The 25,877-nt window shown below is 43.6% G+C and overlaps 1 protein-coding gene across 2 annotated transcripts in view; it reads left to right on the plus strand.

Annotated features, from left to right (window-relative positions):
- LOC122798333 overlaps positions 1 to 25,877 on the plus strand; it is a 487,632-nt gene that overhangs the window by 129,352 nt on the left and 332,403 nt on the right. For both annotated transcript variants that reach the window (XM_044067174.1, XM_044067175.1), the window contains one exon: positions 23,156 to 23,215. In XM_044067174.1, the coding sequence (XP_043923109.1) occupies positions 23,156 to 23,215 (60 nt within the window). The remainder of the gene's footprint in view (positions 1 to 23,155; positions 23,216 to 25,877) is intronic.

The raw sequence follows: 25,877 nt of genomic DNA on the forward strand, positions 1-25,877 counted from the left end.
GGACATAGAGTAGCTGTGTAAAATCTTACCATAACCATAGATGTCCTTCTCTTCCATGTTGCAGTATTCCTTCCCCCCCACCTGTCCCCCTTCTTTCATATTGACCTGTCTAAAGGGCACCCTGGGGCACCTCCTAGACTATGGTCAGACTAGCCAGCAAATGGCACTTCACACTTCTTGTTGACATCTTTTGACTCTCTCTACTTGACTGTACGACTCGGGCAATTAATTTCTGAGGTCTGTGCGTGCAGATGTCACATTTAAGGTCCCTGGTTTATGGCCCTACGTGTGACGTCCCATGCACCTACAGCAGTCAGGCTTAAGCTTTTGTATAGGAGCTGACGTTCGGGTCGCCTGAGGCAGAAAATTCCACACTAAGAATGCTGCAACATGGAAGAGAAGGACATCTATGGTTATGATATGATTTTACACAACTATTCTATTCTGCTGTCAGACAGATTGCCATCCATAGACCAAGACATGAAACATCTGCCTCTACCCAACAACAGAAGTAGCCACAGTTCTCGGGGTTCTTGGCCTGATAGCCACAATTCAGACTGTTCCCCATGCAAGATTCCACACAAGAGTATAACACCATTGCACTGTGAGTGTCCATTGCAAATCAGTAGAAACTATAACAAAGATTATAAGATTTTCAAGGACATGTTTAATGCAACTGTCTTGATGGACATGTCCTGGTAATCCCATTACATGTTTGCCATTTATGCAGCCCTACCTGAAGCCACTCTGACTACAGATGCTTCCACTGTGGGGTGGGGGAGGGGGGCAATATTTAAGCAGTATGACCCAAGGAAAGTGGAGAACATTGGCGGCCCACTTGCACATAAAACATATTGGAGAGGAGACCAGTCTTCCTAGTGTTGTGGGTACTTCCAAGACCTCCATCCCCAAGGTCCAGTATCTGTCCACTCAGACAATATGGTAGTGATATGGTACATCAACAAACAGTATGAAACACAATCCTTCCTGCTCAAATGAGACATCTTCACATCAGTTTTTGATGCCCACACACATCCAAGGGACAGTCACCAATATTGTGGACCAGTTAAGCAGTTGCTGCTTCCACATGAATTGACCCTCTAAATCGATGTCTTTAAACATTTTTTACTACTAGGCGAAGCCTTGTTGTGATCTATGTTTCTCCTTGCAATAGCAAAAGCAGCAGTTTCTCTTCCATCCTCCCTCATCGAGGGCACCCCCCCAAAAGGCACATTGGTTCACAGTTGGCCCCTCAGACTCCTATATACCTTTTAATAATACACAACTAAAACAAAATAAAGTAAAGATTGATGTGATTTTCTTTAATTTAATTTTTATTGAATAATTGTGCTGTTTATACGGAGTGTTTATTTTTTGGGTGTGTTTTCTACTTTGAAGACATTCCAGCCAAGACTTCAGAGAGTGAAGAGAGTGAATAAAAAACTTCTGGATTTTACTGGGCTACTTGTCTTTTGGTTGTTTCTTTCCTCTATACCTTTTCCCCAGTTACCCTCATACCACAGCAGTGTCGGTGATGCAGTAGGTAGCACATTCGCCTTTGGTATAGAAGTCTATGGGTTCTATTCCCACACCAGATAGATGGATTGCTGACACTGCAGTGCATATTAAGGAGAGAGTTGCACTCCTGAGTTTGTCATCCTTTGCAAGAGACATTAAACCAAGGTCCCTTCTGCTTGATTTGGTGGTAGCTCAAGTGCATGTAAAAGATCCCATGGCACCTTAAAAAAAATGTTCCGCAGTGCCCTGTTCAAATTTCCCCTAGTAGTATTGATAATACCATCTTGGGTCTCACCTGAAAACAGCCTACTGGGACTATAACCTGGTTAACAAAGGATAAATAAATAAAAAAATAATTTTCTGTTGAAAGCCAAGATATGCAAACCTACACTGTGGGTTATTGGACAACAGAAGTGTATGCAGTTTGTCAATAGTAAAGATAGAAGAAAACGCTATATTTTACCTTGTATGGATTTGCCATAGGGGAGAAGGCATGAGAGCAGTATGTGGTAGTGAACAGGGAAGACCATTTTGTCACTTTGTACCGTCACCTCTACCATGTGAGTAAGTTGAAATGGCAGTAGTAGTTAGAATGTTACCATGTAGGACTAACAGTTCTCAGACAGGGACTCAGTCACTCTCCAGGCATGGCAAACTCTTATAGTGATGCCGCAAGTATAGACAATATAATTTCAGTGATTTGTTTATTGGTAACATTGTAACCAGATAGAAATGCAAACATTTGTAATTCGGATAGAGAAAAGTGCTGTAGAACTTATCCTACAATGCAGTTACTCGCCAAGATGCAGCATGTATATTAGGAAATGGACTTTAATAGTTGGAAGTCAGCACAAAATAGTTGGAAGTCAGCGCAAAAAATGTGGAGTGAAAAGAAAAGGCGTGTGTGTCCACTAATGTCTGGACTTTGCATCACTTTGTGCTTCTACAGAGCTAGAAGCAGCCATGTTGTAAAATCAGTGCACTTAGCTAGTATTATTCAGAAATCGGCACACCTTAACTTAGAAAATGAAAGGAACAGAAAACTGTTTCTATTAATGCTTGAATTTTGCAGCAAACACATGCATTCAGAACTACTAGCAGGCCAGAAACATAGTAAAACATGAAATTATAGAAATATTTGCATCTACTACTGTTTGAATCATGTCTTACTCCATTGCTTCCTACAAAGCTAGGAATAGTTATGTCATAAAATCACCAAAGGAACAGAGAATTTGGTTTGCCTTGCTTTGCTCATTTGCTTTCAAGAAAGGGTAGTAACACATCACACAATCCTTGAAAGGCTGTTCTTCGAAGGTAAAATGCCAGGCTAGACTAATAAATGACTCAAAAGGAGAAGCTGTTGCGAGTACAATGTCCATTTTAAATGGAATCTGGGTTAACACCTTTGAAACGTCCTATAGTCATTAGTTACCAACCCTTAGAATAGGCCAAAACCTGACAAAAGCCCTTCCCTTTACTCCACCCAGTGTCCCCTCCATGTAATAAGTAAATATACATTTTTTTCCCTTTTAGAGTTAGTAATTTTGTTAGCAACAGTGTTTAAAGTAGTAGTAATTTTGTTAGCAACAGTGTTTAGTAGTAGTAATTTGCTGAATGCAACAGTGTTTAAAGTAGTAGTAATTTGCTGAATGCAACAGTGTTTAAAGTAGTAGTAATTTGCTGAATGCAACATGTAAGGGAGTGTATAAACATGCTGGACGCATTAAGAGATTTGTAAAATTGATTTGACAATTGGTATGCTGGTTGAAACTATTACACTAGATAACCATGGGAAATAACAGGATGAGGAATGTATATCTGTACACAAATTCTTGCAGTGTACTTTACACTTCTCCTGAATCCAGGCTTTATTCATATCTACAGTATTTGCACTGAAGACAAAAATCATATCTCATTTTACCTTAGGGAACATAAAGTTTAACATGAGGATAAACCATACTCTCATCTGTAGGATTTTTGCCTCATATTTTTGAACTGTTCCTCAAAAATTTTCTGGTTTTCTGGCAATTCACTGTGGTTTGAACTTAAATAATGACATGCATTTGCATTTTAGACTTTATAGCCTTCAGAAAATGCTTGCTAACACAAATCCTGTTGTTCTAGAAACCTAAGTTTATAAGAGCAATAATCTGTCCTTATTTTTCGGCTTTTGTTTCCCCCACTATTTTAGGCTTTGTCCAGATTTCTAGTGCTAAGCGGTTGAGAGGTATGGGATAAACGCATTGTCTCTAGGAATGGAGTTTGTGTGTGCTTAGTGGAAGAGAATCTTGATATAAGGTTGCTACATCACCATTGCATTTATTTATTAGTATTATTGCCAGGAAAAAAGATCTCCTCAAGCTTACCATAGGGCTTAAATAAGGTTTTTATTATCAGAATGCTGTGACGGTAGCAAACCATGAGTTGTGGCTCAGTAATTTTATTACAGATACTCTTGACATTTAGATAAAGATTTTTAAAGTAGAGTTGGTGGTAGTCCTACGGGACAAGGTTATATATGTGCTTCATTTATGACATCTGTATTTAGGTGTATGTCACCAGTTAGTAATAGGTTTCTTGGTGGCAGAGAATATATTCATTAAGGAAAAAAAACTGATTTTCTCTCTAGTTGTGATTTTTGAGTAAATTGCTTAACTGATTGATTAAGGTTAGAAAGTTTGAAATGATGGGGTTGCTGTATTACATTGCCTTCTTAGCTGGATGTGTAGTGTGCATTGACTACAGAGGGGTTATGATACTGGTTTAAATTTCTGGCTTTTATAGTGAGAGTATGTATGTGTGTAGAATAAGTGTGGGTTAGCAGGTAGTTCGGAAAGTTGCTTAGGGTAAGAAGAAGGTTTCCACACTACCTTACTCTTCCTAACAAAGCGTTGAAGGAGTTGAGAAGAAAGTTGGAATAGGTTTAGTTGAGTTGTAGGCAGAATGTTTTTGGTATATCTTGTGTTATGGAGCAAGACGTGAGGAATTCATGGGTTGAGTGGTGGAGAGGTAATCAATAGTGGGTCTATTGGGTATGAGTAGTCTAGTGTTTATAGTGGCTGTGAACAGTCAGGTGGTAGTTATGAGTACTAGTCACAATCATAGAAACATGTTTTCTCCTTTGTTTCTATTGGTTGAGAGAAGGATGATGGTAGGTGAGGTCTGTTCAGATGAAATTTATTGATTCAGGGGGTGGGTTTACTACCACAACATAGGTTCCCTTGGAGGACATTTTAAGCTTAGCCAATTCCCTTTTGGTGCTTGAATTAACATTTTCTGATTGGTCTTACCTGTCCCATGGCTGATAATTGTATATTAGCCCTAGTGAGAATAACTGTGATCATACCATAGATAGTTTGAGGGGACCCATGTAAGGGATGCAGCATTTAGGAACTGCCTCTATCCATTAGTGACATGAGGCAATCCTGGAGTACATTTTCTATTACCCCTCCTTAGATCCAAGTTGCATTTGAATATGGACAGATAAGCTTTGTTTTATTGTTATGGATAGTCTGTTCTGGAACAGTGGTAGCCTCTGGGATATGTATCATCTCTCCACAACATTCTGTTTAGATAACTGGACTGAGTATTTCTGATGCTATTTGACTTGATGTTTAGTAGGTCCATCTGTATTAGGTCGGAGGATGCCTTGTATGCCAGACACGTCACCTCCGAGCAACTCTGTATGATACTTAGTATAGTAATAAATCTCTGAGGTGGTCCTTGCAAGATCTATTGTTTAGGACTTGTATCCTTTTAGTATGGTATCTCTGAAGGTATTCCAATTGTTGCATGGGGCTGGACAGGTACGTGCCAAAGTGGGCATTATACAAAATGGATTGACCTAATGAGAGCTTTGTAAAGGGGGACAACAACATCTCTAGATCTAGTCGCAGTCAATTTGTTTATAAGCTGTGCAATATAGAAAGACTTTCTTATGACTCTGGGCACATGTTGGTCAAAAGTTAGGTCACTGTACACACAAGTTCCCAAATGCAATACAATTGGGTAAGTTCTCAGAGGGCATTGTCATGATTTTGACACCAGTTATTATTTGGGACAAACCTTTCCTGCATGATGGTTAAGTCATTTAGGGATTCAGTAACTGCTCCTAGCTTGCAGTCATCTCAGACTTAGCTGGCCAAAGCCCATTGGTATTTTTTTACTTTTGAGACGTATATGCCAAACAGCAAAAGTCTCCGCACCGAACCCTGGGGGACTCCATTGCTGATTGGTCTCTTCCCCTATTTTGATCTCCTGCATCCTGTGAGCAAGTTGGCAATCCAGCTAGTGATGCAAGTGTTTGCTCCTACATTACTCATCTTTTGTACTACACCTGAGTAGGACTTGGCCAGGTGAAGGTAATGTGGTGTAAACTGTTTTACCTTCATCCATTGCTTTGGTAAAAAGAGTAAAGCTTAAATTTTGCCCTTGATTTTGAGCCTTTCGCACTTTCCTCTGGGCTGTTTTCAAACACATTTTTGGGGCCATGCATACATGTATACATTATTTGATTCACCTTCCTGATTGTATTAAATTATATTCCTTGCATAATACAGCACCAGTTGTGAGAATGTGTTTTAAATTTGTAGTTTTGCGGTCTTCTAGTAAGCAATGAAACAAAATGTATGTACCAATAATGACAAAACTACCAATTTCAGAAAATTTCAGCCATAAAAGGCCACTCAAACCTCTGTCATTGCAATTTACCAATATCAGTAAATATGCAAAATTCCTGCAGAAGTAAGTCATCTAAATAATTCTACATTAAAGGGATGTCTAACTAATGAAGAGGTTGCTGCTAGGAAACAACTTTATATTTAATTGTTTCATCTACAAATAAAATGGCTGTTGCCCTTGAAGAATAAATTGCCTATGTTACATTAAAAAGTGATAAGCTAGTAATATTGCAATAGAGAATGGATGGCAAACGGATAACAGGTTCATAGTTACTAGGTAACTCCTCCAAAGGAGGACATTCACAGGACTGCAGCATCCACTCCCTTTAAAGTACAACACAGTAACTGGTACATGCATGCAAAATCTGAAGGTAATACTACTCAATGCTAGAAGTCTAAACCTCAAAATGCACTCTCTAGAGGCACTCCTAAAAATGGAGAACATCGATATCTGTGCAGTAAATGAGACCTGGTTCAAGGCTCCAGAGAGCACCCTTGCAATACCAGGCTACAACTCTTGCCACACTTTTCGGCCATCAAACCAGGACCGAAACACTAAAGGTGGAGGAGTGTCAATATTCACCAAGGATATTCACACCACTAGGCTAATTGCCCAACACAGTGCATCTGAAATTCTCCAGGTGCAACTATAACACTAGGTAAGACTGCAATCCAAATTGTAGCTTGCTACAGATCCCCCAACATACCCCAAGATTCTCACTACACCTTTCTAAACATACTGGAAAATATTAAGATAGAACCAAACACCCTAATTCTGTTTGATTTTAACTACCCTGCCATTAACTGGGAAAACTACTCGTACCAACACCTTTGCCCAGCGGTTCTTGAAATTCATAAATTCCAGTGCCCTGGATCAACTAATCCATAGTCCCATCAGAGTCTCCAGTATCCTAGACCTGGTCATTACCAACATGGAAAATCGATGCTCCACACCTATGGTCACCGCCTCGTTAGTTAGGTCTGACCATAAGCTAATCACCCTTAACATCCACATCCCACCCCCACCCCCCAGTAAGGAAACTTCCATAAAAAACTTCTCCAAAGCCAACTTCATGCTACTCAAGTCAGAAGTGACAAACTTCATGACACCCATGCAGACGGGAACTGAAAGTTCAACTGCTGAATCCTACACTAAGGCACTGTACGAGCACATCCACTCATGCATGAATCGTGCCATCCCAAATAGAACCAAGATGTTCTCATCCAAAAAAAGGAAGCCAATCTGGTGGTCCCCTGCCATAAACAAACTTTACAACAAAAGGAAGAAACTGTTGCAGAAAAGATGAAAATCCCAGGATGCAAAAAACTCCCTTACCAGGCTCGGCAAGAAACTGAGATCCCTCATAAAATCCTCCAAAGCTAGTTACGAAAATAAAATTGCCAAAGATTCCAAAGACAACCACAAGGCATTCTATAACTATGTCAAGAATCTAAATGGCAATGCTCAGATCTGTTCTGAGCTAAAACAGAATGGCATTAAATATACTGATCCCATGGATATTGCCAATATTGTGGCAGATCGATTCAGTGCCAACTTCACCGCAAGAAAGCGAGATGGAGGCAACGCCAATAAGGAGATGAAAACAGCAATATGCAAGCAGTAAACTTCACTCTATGTTCAAATACTGTAAATAAACGTTGCAAGATACACCACCACGTAAAGATAACTCCTTTATTTACCTAGGTTTCGTTCGCTCCTACGAACTTCATCAGAATACAAACCACAGTTTCTGAAGCTTGTTTAAATACAATTCTCTGTGCAGTTAATTATTTAATTAATTTCAATTTCCTTTTTCATTGCCTGTTCAATTAATTAACTTCATTCCTAAAAGAAACACTTGAAACACTTTAAAAACCGCATATATATGTATAAAAATTGCTACAATGTATCAAATAAACTGTGTGACATAAAAATTGAATATATAAAACCATTATATTTTCATGTTCCTAAAATATGTTACAATTAGTTAATACTATACATAATCATGTATATGAAATGTATATAAAAATATATATATATATAACAAAACTAATGTTAAAACTTTTAACTTTTAACTACCTAGATATTTTAATTATTACAATTATTACAATTCCTAATATATGTTATAAGTGGAAAACTCAATAATCATGTATAAACTATAATAAAATCATATCATAAAATCCTCCAAAGCTAGTTACGAAAATAAAATTGCCAAAGATTCCAAAGACAACCACAAGGCATTCTATAACTATGTCAAGAATCTAAATGGCAATGCTCAGATCTGTTCTGAGCTAAAACAGAATGGCATTAAATATACTGATCCCATGGATATTGCCAATATCCTGGCGGATCGATTCAGTGCCAACTTCACCCCCCAAATGGCCCATCTCAATACCGGAAGATTGCTAAATTCCGGTAATAATGGCCACACAGGTAAAAAACGCACTCTCCAAAGCTAAGAATACAGCATCCATGGGACCAGATGACATCCCGGGCTGTGTACTACATGAACTACAATATGAACTGGCACCTCACCTAGCATGTTATGTTTAATCATAGCCTCACCTCAGGTTTCGTACCCATTGAGTGGCACAGAGCTACAGTTATCCCACTCCACAAGGGTGTCCACCTTGGATCCCAGAAACTACCATCCCATCAGTCTGACGAGCCTTATCTGCAAGGCCATGGAGCGTATTACCATGGAACTTATAAACAAAGACAGTGGCAACCTTCAAACAATGGACCCCACCCAGTTTGGGTTTGTGAAGGGCCGATCTTGTCTCCTGAACCTGATTGCCGCCTTTGAATCAGTCTTCAGAGCCATGGACAAGGGTAAGGTGGTCCACACAGCCTATCTAGACCTTGCCAAGGCCTTTGACACCATCCCCCACTCTGGAATCATAGATAAACTTACTAAGCTGGGCATTAATCCCTACGTCACCCAATGGGTTGCTAACTGACTTACTGATAGAACCCACACTGTAAAAGTAGCCGACTCCAAATCCAGCTCCAGACAAGTGACAAGTGGAGTACCTCAGGGTTCAGTCCTGGGACCGCTCTTGTTTGGCATCCACTTCTCTGAAGTACAGGCCAACACTAAGGGACTCTGGCTAACAAAGTTCGCGGATGACTGCAAACTGGGAGCCATTATTGAATCCCCAAATGATGTGGATACTCTACAAAAGGGCATTACAGAAACAGATGCTTGGTGCCAGAGCCATGGGCTCACGCTCAATGCCAAGAAATGTATAGATGTGAGAGTGTTCAATCTCGCCGTTTGTTCTTACACATGGGTTCGGAGCCGATCCTCGGCTCCGTGTCGGCCGCTTGCAAGCTCTGCATCGAGAAGAAGCTCGAGATCACCTAATACCCACAATCCCCCTCTGCCTTTACCCCAGATCTAGTTTGCCGCTGCAGCGTTCGCATCACTGGGTCGAGCTCGAGCACCTAAGATAAGATTAAGATTTTATTCTTGTTTTTTTCTTGGTACTTTTATTACAAAAAGTTGTTTGGTGATATTTTGTGTGTGTGTGGTAAGGTTCAGGGATTCTCGATACCGTTAAGTTTATTTAAACTTAGTTAGAGTTATCTTCGGGGCCTACCACCCCTTACTTGGCTTGACAACCGGATTGACCATATTACTGGATTTGACATTTTTACCGGACTTGACTACTTTACTGGATTTGACTTTTTTCCCCTTATTAGTGACATGTCTGAAAAGGCTAAATCGGGGTTTAAGCGTTGCCAATGTGGGCAAAAGATGTCAGTAACTGACAATCATAGTTCCTGCGTCTACTGTCTTGGCCCTCTCCATCTGCAAGAAGACTGCTCTATTTGTCATTCTTTCAGTGGGAGGGTCATGACAGATAGGCGTAGGAAACTAATGGATAGAGGTTTGTTAAAACCTTCCTTTCAAGAGGCTCTGGATGCTTCTGACCAGGCATCCAAATCCTCGAAGGAATCGAAGACGTCGGAGCCCAAGTCATCGGCTCCGAGCTCTTCAGCAAAAGTTAGATCACCGGTTCCACAGACTTCGGGGCCGAGTGTTCAACTGTTGTCAGTTTCCGAGCCTCGAGTCTTGGAACCGGTGATGGAGCTCCCTCCCCCGACACTGTTGAGGTTGGCTCCGTCTTCGATTCCTTCGACCCGTTCTTCCAGGCCCCTCTCCGACATCGATGTGGACCATGTGGTGCAGAAATTATTGGAACATACGGCCTTGTCCAAGCTTATTTCGGTTTCCACCCAGTTGGTGTCGAAACTTGAAGGCCTTCCATTATCTCCATCCATTCCTCCTCCGAGACCTGTCCAGTCTTTGGAGCCGGAAGAGGTTGATCTGCTGATTGTGGAGCCCTCGGTGCCAGAACCGTCCTTTTCTCGGTCGGCTCCGTTCACCTCGACTCCGTCGGATCCGGTACCGGAGTCTCGGGGTCGAAGATCCATCCTTGGTTCCGGGGCCGAGAGTCGAACCGATGTTTCGGTTCCGACTCTTCCTCTCGGGGCCTCGGCTCGGATCGATTCGGCTCCGTCCTCGGGGTCGATGCCTTCGGTGCCTGTTTCGGGGATTCTTCCCATTTCTTCGGAACCGGGAGATACCTCGACTCGGGACCCGGGGGCCTTCGATCTTATGAGGAAGGTGTTGTCTACCCAGACAACCACATCAGTAGAAGCAGCCTCTCCTCCCCATAAAGGACCGTTATCTTCCTCTGCACCAACGGCCATATCCAAGCGTCGAGCACCGGTGTCTCAGCCACCCCTGGAGGGTGCCCCCTCTTCCTCGGAGGCTTCTTCGGATGCTCCCCCCGAAGAAGTCCCTAGGAAAAGATTGTGTAAGAGGAGACACTTAGATTCTCCACAAGAATCTTTGACATCCGATACTGACTTAGATGAGTCAGAAGGGTCCCCAAAGTCACCTTCAGAAGATGTCTCCTTTTCTGACATCTTGGAGATCCTAAAGCAGAGAGGTGATTGGCAGTCCCTTCCCCCTTCTAAGGATGAGTCAGTCCTGCTGAAGGCATTCGGTGCTCGCCCTTCCTCCTCCTGGGTCACTCCGCCCTTCGATGAGTTAATGGAGCTGATTGCTCGAAGGGTGTGGGAGACACCTGACACGGTGGAACCAGTCCCTAGGAAGCCCAATAAGTACATTACTGCACCCCAAGACAAGGCTTACCTCACAAAGGGAGTTCCAGTGGACGCCATGGTGGTGGCAGCTGCCACGAAAAAGGAGATGTCGGAATCTTCCTCATCTGTCCATCCGCCTAACAAGGATTCCAGGACGATGGATAGATACGGGAAGCGCATTTTTAGTTCAGCGGCTTTTTCTATGCGATCCCTGAACTATTTGACCCATTTTACACGTCTACAGAGGGATCTAATCAAAGAGTTGGGAGATACCCTCCAGGGTACTACAGATGCTGCTGTCTCAGAGAAAGTTACAGCACATCTCAATACCCTTACATCCATCGTTAACTCATCCATGAGGCTGATATCATACGCAGCCGAAGGATCGAGTAGGGCAGCAGCTTCAGCGATTGCTCTTCGCAGACAATCCTGGATGCGCTTATGTTCATTTGCGGAAGCCTTCAAGTCTTCCTTTACTAACGCCCCATTTGATGGTGCCACTCTTTGGCCCCAAAGTAAAGGAGACCCTTACCCGGTGTGAACAGGAGGGAAAGACTCTGTCTGCTGTCGAGTCCGTTTTTCCACCCCATCCAGACCGTACCCCAAAGGGCAACGTGGTGGAAAAATGTGGTTTCGAAAACCCCAAGGATCTTTCCCAGGCACACAGGGTGATGCCCCTTCTAGAGGCAGAGGAGGGGGCAGAGGTGGAAGACGCTGCCCTGGCGGCAGAGGGGGTCCGCAAAACCAGGGTGACAGGGATACAACCCCTGGAAAACCCTTCCAGCACTCCTGAGAGGAGGCCCGACTGTCCTACTCTGGAGGCAGTCGGGGGTCGCTTAGCTTTATACCCTCAGGCCTGGTAGAATCTTACTACAGACAACTGGGTAAAAAGCGTGGTTACCAGAGGTTACAGAATTCCCTTTCTATCCACTCCCATTCCAAAGAAAAGACTCCCAGATGTGCCGCTCCATCTGCGAGACCCAGCAGCTATAGAAATTTCAAAGCTGCTAGAAAAAGAGTCATCCAACCAGTCCCAGCGGACCAAATAGGATTCGGAACTTACTCAAGGTTCTTTTTAGTTCCAAAGAAGACAGGGGACTGGAGGCCGATTCTGGACCTAAGCAACCTCAACACCTTTGTCAAGAAAGAAAAGTTCCGAATGGTCACGCTTCAATCGATCCTTCCATTCTTACAGAAGGACGACTGGATGTGCTCAATAGATCTGAAGGACGCATACTACCACATCAAAATGGCCAGGGCATCCAGGGATCATTTGCGCTTCCGGCTGGGAGCCAGTCACTATCAGTTTCGAGCCCTGCCCTTTGGTCTGACCTCAGCCCCCAGGGTTTTCACCAAATGCATGGCAGTGGTAGCGTCTCATCTGAGACGCCTAGGATTCCAGGTGTTTCCGTATCTGGACGACTGGCTCCTTTCTGCCACCACCCGGCGTCAACTGATACAGGCCAGGGAGTATACCCTACAACTTTGTATTCACCTCGGAATTTCCGTAAATTTCGAAAAATCTTTACTACAGCCATCACAGCATATCTTATTCATAGGAGCGGAATTAGATACGCATCATTTAAGTCTAAGGCTCCCTCCAGAAAGGATAGCCTCACTACAAAGCCACATTTCTCTCATTCTATCATCCAAAAAATCCCCAGCAAAGCTAGTTCTGAAAGTCTTGGGTCTCATGGCAGCTTCTCTCATTGCGATACCATTGGGAAGACTGCACATGAGAGTTCTACAATGGCTACTGTTTGCACAATGGTCGTTCCAACAGCTACCTCTGACACACGAAATTCTGATAACAAACACATGCAAATCACACCTAACCTAGTGGCTCCAGACTTGCAACCTTTCCAGCGGAAGACCATTTGTGCTACCCACGCCGACAGCTACGGTAACCACGGACGCTTCCCTGATAGGGTGGGGGGGCATCTTTCAGGGACAGACAGTCCAAGGCGAATGGACCAATTTGGAGTACAATCTGCACATCAATGTTCTGGAGTTGAGGGCAGTGTTTCTAGCGTTGCAACACTTTGCTCACCTTCTTCCTCTAGGGACAATTGCAGTTCAGACAGACAACATGTCTGTGGTCTGGTACATAAACAAGCAAGGGGGAACCAGGTCTTATCAGCTATGCAGGGAGGCCATGAGAATTTGGCAATGGGCGGAATCCACGGGTCGCTTTCTGATCGCAACGCACATCCCGGGGTCATCCAGCGTCATAGCCGACAGGCTGAGCAGAGCAATCCTGTTGCCTCACGAGTGGTCCCTCAAACAGTCAATTGCGAAGACGATTTTTCACAATTGGGGCCAGCCTTCCTGCGACCTCTTTGCGTCTCCAATGAACGCCAAATGCAGGAGCTACTTTGCCCTATTACCCCCTCCAGGGGAAGTCCCCAGGGACGTGCTGGTGCACGATTGGCCCCCGGGTCTCCTGTACGCTTTTCCTCCCTTTCCCCTTATTGCAAAGTTTCTGCAGAAAGCCAACAACCTTCAGAGGACGATAATCCTCATTGCCCCGTTCTGGCCTCGTCAGATTTGGTTTCCCTTTCTATTGCAACACCGCAATCGGGGACCTTGGTTTCTGGACCCAGAGCCAGATCTACTGACTCACTCGTCATGAGTTCCTCACCCATCTCTCGAATCACTCCATCTAGCAGCTTGGCTGCTCCGCTTCCCTTTCTAGCCAGGTCTGATTCTCTTACACCGGCAGTTCAGAATATATTAGTGGCTTCTCATAAAGCTTCCACTACAAAGACCTACACCAGTAAATGGAAGCGTTTCGTCTTCTGGGCGAATTCACATCATTTGGACCCGGTTATAGCTCCGTTAAACAAGATCCTGGAGTTTTTAACAGAGTTATTCCATCAAGGAGCTTCTCCTGCCACTTTAAGAGTACAATTGGCTGCCATTTCCAACTTTCATGTAGAAGAATGTGGAGCACCTATTATGGCTCATAGACTTTGTAAGGCCTTTTTAAAAGGATCCTTTCATATTAGACCACCAGTTAGAACTCCTACATCACCTTGGAATCTGAACCTTTTACTTTCTAAATTGATGTTGCCCCCTTTTGAGCCAGCCTCCGTTTGCCCATTGAAGTTTTTATCGTGGAAGACCCTCTTCTTGGTAGCCATTACATCCGCTAGACGAGTGTCTGAGCTTCAGGCTCTGTCTATTAAGCACCCTTATTTGATTTTCCATTCTGACAGAGTATCTTTTCGCACTAATCCATCCTTTCTCCCCAAAGTTTGCTCTACCAATAACATTAATCAGTCCATTGAATTACCCACCTTTTTCAAAAATCATACTAATAGTTAGAGTATATGTTACACAAATTGGATGTCCATAGACAACTCAGGTTTTATTTAGAAAGAACAAAGGATCACAGGAAATCTGATCAACTATTTGTAGCTTTTGCTGACAGCAGGAAAGGTGTAGCGGTTACTAAACGAACCCTTTCCAAATGGCTAACTGATTGTATCATATACGTTTATGATTCTTCAAACCAAACCTTATCTGTCAAACCTAAGGGACATTCTACAAGGTCAGTGTCTACATCCTTGGCTCACGCAGCTCGCCTACCATTAGACACGATTTGTGCAGCTGCTACTTGGGCTAAGCCGCATACATTTATCTCTCATTACAAAGTGGACAGGGTTTCTAGGGATAGGGCAACCTTTGGTTCCACTGTGCTCAAGAACGTCCTCCCGTGAGTTCCTCAGGATTATGGAGCTAGGGACGCTACCCATGTGTAAGAACAAATGGCGAGATTGAACACTCTCACATATAGAAGTTATGTCCTTACCATAACGTTCCATGTGGAGTGTTCATCTCGCCTTTGTTCTTACATTCCCACCCTCAGGAAGAACGTTCTATTTGGTGCCTGGTCTGGAGTATTCTCCTTCTGCTTTTTGCAGTGGTTGTATTATTATGATGCACATATGTATATATATATATATATATATATATATATATATATATAGAGCATTTCTTGATTGTGTAAATTTTGGTATGAGTGTGCTCTCTATGGCTGCTGGTTTGTTTGCAAACTAGATCTGAGGTAAAGGCAGAGGGGGATTGTGGGTATTAGGTGATCTCGAGCTTCTTCTCTATGCAGAGCTTGCAAGCGGCCGACACGGAGCCGAGGATCGGCTCCGAACCCATGTGTAAGAACAAAGGCGAGATGAACACTCCACATGGAACGTTATGGTAAGGACATAACTTCTATTTATCCCCTTTGGTAAAAAACATGTACCCGTGAATTACCATATAGGTGGCAGTACACTAAACACTGAAAGTGTGATAAGAGACTTAGGGACACAGGTGGACAGTGGTCTCATCTTCGATAACCACATCGCCACAACAGTCAGAAAATCCTTCTATGTGGCACACCTAATCACCAAGGGCTTTTCATCCAGAAAAAAAGGAGGTCATTGTCCCACTGTATTCATCCCTCATTAGACCCATTATAGAATACAACGCCCCGTTTGTTATGTACCTCTCAAGACATCTGCAACAACTGGAAAGGCCGTAGAAATACCTCACTAAAAGAATCACAGGCCTAAAGCAGATGCCCTACGCTGACCACCTTAAAAACTCCAGCTGTACTCTGTCGCATATCGTCTACTCAGAGGCGATCTCTGCTTAACATACAAGGCCATGTCAAACCCAGAGCTGTTGGACATGCTACACTTAAAGAAATCCCAGTCCCTCAGAGCCACACGCTCCAGGGATCTAAACCTTGTCATCACAATAAACAAAACATGCTGGAGGGATAGGTTCCTGACCCAGAGACTCCCCAGACTCTGGAATAAATTGCCCATACATGTCAAGCAGAGTGCCTCTTTGCCCCTCTTCAAAAGGAACCTTGATGATTGGATGGGAGAAAGGAAATTCACCCCGGGGATCACGTCAGTTGCCCTGCTAGACAGGGGTCCAGGGAAGTAAATAGTGTGGGAAGAAATAGCCAGGGAATTGTTATGGCTAGGCTTGTATAGGCCCTATGCCTGATAGCCTAATACCAACCTATGAACAGTACAGTATCAGCGATCCATCTGCATACTGTAGGAGTAGAACCCACAGCTTTCTGCATCAAAAGTAAGGCTACTACCTGTTGTGCTACTAACAATACAAACAGACTTGGAATAAGCAGCACTAAACTTCTCTTCCCCTGAAGCTGTCAGCTCCTTGTTAAATGTATTTATTTAACATTTGTGTGCCAGGAAAGCCCGACTTTGAATGAAGCCAATTTTCAGCCGAGGCCCAGGGAGAAAAGCTCCAGTCACATGTCTTTGTAACATGGGAGGAAACCCACACAAACACAGGGAGGATATACAGTCTCCACCCCAACTGAGAATCAAACCAGAGAACCTCTTGCTGTGAGGCAAAAACACCACCATTGCACTATCCACTTGATACAACTAAAGTTCTCAATTTCACAACAGAAGAAATCTGGAAAAATCCAAAATGTATTGGGGGGGGGGGGCAAAGGCCCAAAACCAGGGACACATTTTAAATATTGCTTGTATAATCTTAGAAAGTTGCTAAAATAGTGATCTGATGTTAATCTTCTTTCCATCCATTACTGATGGGTTCAGTTTCGTGCCCTTGGAACAGAGTCAGCCTTTTTACCAAGCTCGCGCCAGCCAAAAAACTCTTGAGCTAAGTCTCTACCCGGAATGCTGTTCTCCCTGTTACCTCAGATCTCGTTTGCTGCATAGCCGTAAACCCACCTTTCAGCCGAACTCTCAGCTAAGTGGAACTTTTTTGATAATTGTGTGAAAATTTTGCATATCTTCATATTTTATTAAGCGATTAGTATTTCCAGTGTCTTTTCTCCTATCTAACCTTGTTTTTTTTCCCTTTCTACCCATTGTAACCATTGGTAAACTTTCTAGTACCATTGTTGGTACGGCCTTTCCTCCCTTACCTTTGTGGTATTCCTTTAGTACCATAGTTGGTGTTGTCTCTCCTGTCTAACCTATTAGCTTTGACTTTATTCAGGTGTTTCCCTTCTTTTCCTCTACATACCAGTGTATTATTATTTTGGTGACCTTTTTGAAAGGAGTTGATTTTATTCTAGTTGGATTATGCAGTTGGCCTCTGGTGTCTTTTCTGTCAAGATGTTGGATAAGAAGGGTACTTCAGGTTTTAAGCATTGTATCTCATGTAAGGGCAAGTTACCTAATAGTGATTCTCGTGATGACTGTGTATACTGTTTGGGAGTGCCCCACCTTTCGATGCAACCTCCGTGTGACATTTGTCAGAGTTTCAAGTCAACGCAGTCTTAATGAGCGCAAAAATAATCTCATTCTGAAAGGGTTACTCAAGTCTCCCTTCTCAGAGGCCATTTCTGCGATGGAGGTCTCAACCCCTCCTACTAAGGACAAAAAGAGATCCCACTTTGTTCCTTCTTCACCATCGAGTGATCAGAGCAAGCCTGGGAAATCAAAGGTCCCAAAGTTATCTTCGGAGCATAAATCTGCCTCTACAGCTCCGACCATCTTGAAAACTTCGATACCGGCGCTTGTTTCGGCACCAGTCTTGCCTCTGTCATCGATCATAGACCTTACTTCATCCATTTCAACTTCGGCTCAGGCCACACCTTTGACTACTCCATTAGCTTCCATTTTGGAACCGACCATTTCAGCTCCGAGTGCCACTTTGGCACTGAGCATTGTACTGACCCCACTGGATTTGACCCCTTTACTTCCAGTCTCAAAACTAGAGAATTCGGTGCCAGCAGACCTTGCACCACAGACCCGATACTCCCCTTCCGTTCTGGACCAAGCATATAGCCCCTTCATCGAACGTCCTGACTTTCCATCCGGAGTGCCCACTAGATCCACCAGGAGGCTGTTGGAACATGAAGTGGTGCGTCTTGTAGACCAGCTGCTGTTAGCCAGGGGGATCCCCTCACTTTCTAAGACCCATCCACCTGCAGGACTTGGGTTGTCTTATCCATGGACTCCATCTTACACTCTTCCTTCGACCATCTCGGTTCCGAAGCCTTCTGCTCTGACGTCTTTCTTGGAACCCATCACCTTGGGGCCTACAGTGCATTTCACTCCGGCTCCGAGTTTGTCCCTTTGGTCTTCAATTCCCACTGAACCGGTCCTTCCTCAGTCTGAGAATTGGGGGAAAGGCACATCGCCCCAGGGTATGGAGCCACCTCCCTCCTCGGTTCCATCCTCGGCGGTGATAGCCGCGTCCACGCCGATCCTGCTTAAGGCTCCATCGCGTTCGTTGGAGTGGGGTGTGACCCCGGTCCCGAGGTTATCTTTTTCTGTTCCGGGCTCCCATCCCTCTTTGGGCGGGCCTGCCTGCTGCGCGATGGAGGGGGCTGTTGCTTCTAGCAGCACTCCTTTGATGTCGGAACCCCAGTTTTCACCCCCCTGAGCTACAGCTACCACCCCCCCCGGGACACTGGGCAGAGAAGCTGCAGGACACACCTGTTCAGGGTCTCTGCTCTTCAGAGTCTTTCTCGGAGACCCCCACTGAGGAGCCCCCTCGAAAGAAGACATGCAAGAGGAAGCACATGGACTCGCTCGAGGAGTCCTTAACGGAAGACACAGATTACGATGATGGTGAGGGGTCCCCACGATCACCTCCTGATGCTGGGAATGTTAAAGCAGAGAGGTGACTGGAAGCCCTCCAACCCTTTGTCTGAGGAGTCCTTGTTCCTGCAGGCTTTTCACGCCCAGCCTTCTACCTCTTGGGTGACCCCTCCTGCTGACCAGCTCATCCAGCTCTTCCTGCGGTGTGCTTGGAAAAACCCTGATTCCATTGAGGCGATCCCTCAGAGACCAGACAAAATTCTTTCCCCTCCCGAGGAAGAACCCGCATTGGTCCAAAGCATTACCAGTTGATGCTATGGTTGTGGCGGCTGCCACAAAAAAGGACTTGGCTGAGGAAACTCCTTCTGTCCACCCGCCCAACAGGGAGTCCCGGGCGATGGGCAAACTTGGGAGGCATGTTTTTGCATCAGGGACCTTTGTTATACGGTCCCTGAATTATTTGGCACATTATACGAGGCTCCTGAGGGACTTGATTTCCGAACTCTCTGGTACGCTCGCAGGACAGTTGTCTGACAAGGTCAGGGACAGAGTGGCCTCGCAGCTCACAACCCTGGAATCGATATCTGACTCATCCATGAGGTTGTTGTCACATGTGACCGAAGGGGCGGCTAGGGCAGCAGGTTCGGGGATTATGCGGCATCATGCCTAGATGCACATTTGTGACCTTGTGGATCCTTTCACATCTTCCTTTCTGAATGCTCTCATCAAAGTTTTACCCCCTTTTGGTTCCAAAGTGAAGGACATGTTAGCCAGGTGCGAACAAGACTGAAAGACCCTGTCTGCCATAGGCCTACGGTTTTCCAACCCTCAACCTACCTTCTCCAGGAATCAGAGGAATGGGAAAATGTGGAATAAGAAATCTCAGGGTCCTTTCCGTGCCGCACGTGGTGATGATACCCCTAGGGCAGTGGGGGTAACAATTCTGGAAGACGCCCTATAGAGGCAGAGGGGGTCCTCATAACCAAGGCTCAAGGGACTCTTTCACTGGATAGCCTTATCAGCACTCCTGAGGAGCAGCCCGATTGCTTACCTCTGGAAGCAGTCGGGGGTCATTTCTCTCTGCACCATGCTGCCTGGCAATCTATCACCACCAATCTTTGGGTGCAGAGTATCATCACCAGAAGTTACACCATTCCCCTTTCTTGTCAGCCAAATTTTCCAAGAGAACTTCCTGACGTTCCACCCAGTCAAAGGGAAGAAGCAGCTTCAGAGATTATAAAGCTGTCTCAAAAAAGAGTCATCCAGCCAGTCCCACCACACCAGCTCAGATCCAGATTTTACTCGAGATTCTTTTTGTTGCCGAAAAAGATGGGACTGGAGACCCATTTTGGATCTCAGCAGCTAAAACAAGTCTGAGATTTTACCTAGACAGGACCAAACCTATCTGTAAATCGGAACAGCTTTTCATCTCCTTTTCTGGACCCAAAATGGGAGAGGCTGTTTCCAAGGTTACATTATCAAAATGGCTAAGGGACTGCATACGTTTCATCTACTCCCTCAGTAATGAACCTATGCCAAAAGTTGAAGCTCACTTCACTAGATCTGTGGCAACATCTGTAGCTTTCCATTCCAGGGCTTCCATGGATAACATCTGCACAGCAGCTACTTGGGCTAGGCCTCATACCTTTAGCAATCATTACAAATTGGACTTGGTCTTCAGAGGGAGAGCTGCCTTTAGCTCAGTGGTACTCAGGAGAGCTGCCTTTAGCTCAGTGGTACTCAGGAATGTTCTTCCATAAGGGCCACCCATGGACTTCAAGGTAGCTTGGGATTCTGTCCCATCAGTGATGAATGGAAAGAAGATTAACAACATCAGATAAAGAAGTTATGTCTTACCATAACATTCCATCTGTGTTGTTCATCTTCTTTCATTCATCGCTTCCCAACCTCCTTCCCCCCTCCAAAGGCTCCTGGAGGATACTTTGGCTCTAAATGGTGCCTCTAGGGTATTTGCGCAGATGTGGCCTCGGTTTTACTTCTCTTTCTCTAGCAAACTCGATCTGAGGTAACCGGGAGAAGGGCATTCTGGGTAGAGACTTAGATCGACAGTTTTTTGGTTGGCGCGAGCTTGGTAAAAAGGCCGACTCTGTTCCGAGGGCTTGGAACCGAACCCATCAGTGATGAATGAAAGAAGATGAACAACATAGATGGAACGTTATGGTAAGACATAACTTCTTTTTTTGTGTTACCATGTGTTTCCTAAAAAATAGGAAGACAAACTTAAAGGGCTAGCATTATGTAATGAATTCCGTTTTCACTGATTTGCCAGAAAACCACAAATTTAAGTGGAACAGACCAAAAGTGTGAGCCAAATATTCTGTGAAGATCTAGACAGTTGAGAGCTAACTCGGTGGTGGTATGGGTAGAATGCAGGCCCTTGTATCTAAGGTACAGGGTTTGAGCCTGGGTAATTCTTTTTTACACACACACACACACACACACACACACACACACCTTGCAGCTAAATAAACAAACGGGCCTTTCAGCTAAATAAACAAACGGGCCTTTCAGCTAAATAAACAAACGGGCCTTTCAGCTAAATAAACAAACGGGCCTTTCAGCTAAATAAACAAACGGGCCTTTCAGCTAAATAAACAAACGGGCCTTTCAGCTAAATAAACAAACGGGCCTTTCAGCTAAATAAACAAACGGGCCTTGCAGCTAAGCAGCTGAATAAAACGGACCTTGCAGCTAAGCAGCTGAATAAAACGGACCTTGCAGCTAAGCAGCTGAATAAAACGGACCTTGCAGCTAAATAAACAAATGGAGCACAATACTTTGCAGCTAAGCAGCTAAATAAATGGATCGCAGCACATAAAACATGTCCTTGACTCTGGCAGCAGGCTGTATTTAAAAGCATAGTTTTTCTGCACAGTTCAAATTCACGTTAGCATCACCCATGAGTCCTCTGTTGGGTCCTCCTCTCTCTACAGCTGTAAAAGTGGGGAGTTCTCCCTCCCCTTTCTTTCTGTGGTTCCAGCACCTATGTTAGTTTTGCTAAGTCTAACGTATGTGTATGTGTATTAATATTTTTTTGTGTTTTTCATACTTTGAGTCCCTAGTCTTTCTTTCCTTTATTAAATTGGGGGTGAGTATAAAACACCATAAATAAATCTTTTTGGATTGGGAGAGCCCCCTCCCCCTAAATAAAATACAAATACAACAATTTTACTATGGACTCTGTACAAGCTAATAAATATATTTCAGCTTAATAAACTGCATGTTTTTCAAATTGTCATCGGAATGTTTCTGTCTTGTTTTGTTAACTCACTAATAGAACAAAGTTTTTGTGGCTCACTAATAGTCCTTCGCTGATGCACAATAAACTATTTGTCAATTTTCTTTGTAATCTGATTTTGTCTAGTCTGCTTTTTTCATTGTAAGACTGCTACGTGATGTTTCTTCTCATCACTGATTCAGTGGTTCATCACCATCACTCAGATGCACACATGCATACACACGTACACCAAGAAACATCAGCATGGACTACTTTGTTGCCTTAGCTGGTTCTTGAAATCTCATGCTTTCCTTTTATCTGTACAAACATACACAAAAAACTACTATATAGTGATGCAGTAGACTTTCACCCCAAAACATTTTGTAGTATCACTAGTAAAGGACACTAAAAGACTGCTGTGGTACATAATTTTTATTCATGACTGTTTTGAAAGAGCCGGTTTAGTGATATAGCACAGATATAAATTACCAGCATGGTATGGATTCTTTTGCAGAGGATTGCTGCATACGCTAATTTTTGTGTGTCCCTTCATGTATTAGAAGCGCAAATCACATCCTTCAGTTATCACCAATTTTAAGGGATGTTCTGCTTTAAACTAGAAATCTTGTTCTGCACCTCTTAAAAATGTATGATTTACGTTTAGTAAAGAATGTTGACCATTAATAGTCTTGAATTCGTATTATTCAGAAATGATATAGTAATGCAAATTCTTGCAGTCTTTTACCATTCTGTGGGAAATAGGAGCAGTGTTTGAAATTGTACTTGGTCTTGGGTCTTTGTTTGCCTAGTCTGTTTATATCCAAATGAGCAGGCAGAATTTGTGTTCACACTGGATACTTTTTGAGTTTGTGAGTGGAAGTATGTAAATCTTATGCTGGTAGCACACAGTGTTGTGCACAGTAAGTCTGTTATTTTTATAAACGACTGTGCAGTGGAGCTAGTCATGCTGTGTACCTTCAGCCTTGTATCTTGTTCACATTGGCCTCTTATGCATATATTGTCTTGTATTCAACAGGTGAATCTCCTGACCCATCTCTTGCTTTAAGATGTCGGGCCAAGCCTGCAGCTGCTGAGGGTATAATTTTTTTTCTTTATTCCTCTCGCCTAATAGCTGTGAACAGTTTAATATGTCATCCCACTGGCAGTAAAAGCTGCAAAAATACCAACTGTAGCAACAACATTTTTGTGGTCACAGTATTGAAATATGCAAGTTCTGTACACACATACACTTGCATTCTGTTGTCTGTCTTTTCTTTTGAACTTTTTTACTTGCATTTCTGTACCACTGCAAAAGCTTGAAACACTAGCACAAATTGTAAATTAGTTTATTCAAAAACTTTTGTAACTTTCTTAGCTAATGTCTTAAATTACTGGTAGTTCATAACCTAGACACCTGTGAATATATCAGATGTTTTTGTTGTCAGAACTATTGTGTTCCTTGTCAGGAATTTTACTGTTTTTATGAAATGTTAATTCTGCAGTTCGGTGTGCTTTACAAAAGCAAACAGTTAATTTTTTTCACATGCGTTGCAGTTTACTTAATGAAGTTCCATGGGCTCATTCAAGTAATTGAAACAAACTTCTGGTGGTGATAGCTTTCCTTCTGTTAGACACACAACTAATCAAGAATGCAGTTGTATTTTGAGAATGGGGGTATGTGTATATATATCCACCAAAAAATTGTGTGCAAAGGATATATATCACCAAAAACAGTGCAGCACTCTGAAATGTTATATGCTTCCAAATAAATTTGAGGCAACCCACTGCAAAAGCAACAAATGCAGAACATGGTTTTGCATATGATGTCTGCAGTCCCAAATCTAGAAAATGGTTTTGCATATGATGTCTGCAGTGCAAAATCTAAAGATCTGATATTGTCATTTTTATTCGTCCTTCAACAAATGTGGTTCGGATCTGATCATCGGATCCAGCTCAGCCACTTTCTTTAGATTATAGGATCCAACTCTCGAGCTCTTCACTTACCCATAATGCCCCTGATAACTGTATTACCTCATATGTCATTTGCCACTCTTCAGGATTGGAGGTGATTGTGATTGCTCGAGTTCCTTGTGGGTTACACTGAGTGGATAGTTTATATTTTCCATATATTTTTCTATATATATTTTTTTTCTTTTCCCTCTTTATATACTAAGACTATCCCCTTTACCCTTGGAAATCTTTCCTTAACCAGTTTTTCAGTAATCCTTTACTATCAGTGTTAGACCATTTCCTTCTCTTTATCTGAAGGTAATATTTTTTGATACCATTGTTGGTAGTTAGCCCTACTCTTTTTCTTGCTTTCCTATGTTTACGTAAAAAAGTTTTTTTTTTTTTTTTTTTTTTACATGTGTTACGTGCCCTTTTTTCAGTATGGCTGATGAGGCTACCGGTTCAAAAAGTGCACCTCCTGTGGGCATAAGATCCCCAGTTCTGATGCCCCCATGGAGTGCATTTATTGTCTGAGCCCAGCACATCTGGACACCACCTGTTCCATTTATGCAGCCTTTAACCCTAGAGCATTACGTGACAGTAGAAATAAGTTCATTTTAAAAGGTCTTCTCCTGGCCTCAGCTTCTTCTGCAGGCACTTCTTCAGGGTCTCAAAGCCATTCTCAAAATTCAAAGGAGCACTGTAAACGCTCACCTGCTTGGTGTCTTCTAAATGTACCTTCTTCAGAGCCTCCTAAATAAGGTTTCCAAGACCTTGAATCTGAAGCCTTCAGATTTGACACCAAATACAGTCAAATCTCCTTGGCCCCATGCTGCAAGATTTTCTCCGGAGCCAGTATCCCAGAGATTCTCCTTTTTTTTTTTTTTAAGAGAGACTCAAAAAGTTGGCCAGGCCATCTTCCACTTCCTCTTCTGTTAAGGCTTCTTAAAGTCTTTCCGAGTTGGAGGTAGATAGGATAATGAGAAAATTCCTCAGAACACAGATCCAGATGAGGGTCCTGTTGGCTATATCTCCCATTGGTTCTGTGAGCTTTCAACCTTCCTTCCAGCCTGTGCTTGCTCCTTCTCCGATCCAGCCTGTTGTTTGAGTCCTTGGATCCGAGAGCTCCAAGAGTTGAGCTGTTGGATCCAAAGCTTATTTAGTCTTCCACTCCAGCAACTTCCCTGATTGGCTCCAACTCCTTTGGAACACGGCTCTCGGAGCCAAAAACTTTGCATCAGATCTGAGGGGTTGACTTTTAACTCTGAAGTTTTCAGAGCTATCTCTTCCCTTGGAGTTTCAGCGTTAGTGTGCCTCTGATTACTCCCTCAGAGCAGAGGGTTGGGGAGGCTCAGGGGTTGTTTGGTTCAATAGTCTCTGCTCCTGTGGGATTGTCCTCTGCTTCCCCTGGTATCTGAGGTGATGGAGAGGGTTTTCGTAGACCCCAGAGTGGTTTTGAGACTTCCTTTTTCGGATCCATGCCTCCGTTCCCTCTTTAGATCCTCTGTTTGAGTCTTCTCATCTTACACCTCAGGAACAGCCAGCCCAGATGTGTTTCCAAGCAGTTCCCATCAGGGAACTCCTCATCTCTTCTGACACCTCCCAGGAACATCCCAGTGAAGAGGTCCCTCGGGAGAGGACATGCACTAGGAAGCACTTGGATTCCCTGCAGGAATACCTCACAGAAGACACCAGTTTTGATGAAGAGGAAGGGTCCCCGATATCTCCATCTGAGGATGCCTCGTTTGGAGACATCTTAGAGATCCTATGCCAGAAAGGTGGTTGGTGTTCCCAAACCCCTTCCCAGG

This window comes from Protopterus annectens, chromosome 3.part1 (genome assembly GCF_019279795.1).
Source record: "Protopterus annectens isolate FY-2018-M chromosome 3.part1, PAN1.0, whole genome shotgun sequence".
Classification (NCBI taxonomy): Eukaryota; Metazoa; Chordata; order Ceratodontiformes; family Protopteridae; genus Protopterus; species Protopterus annectens.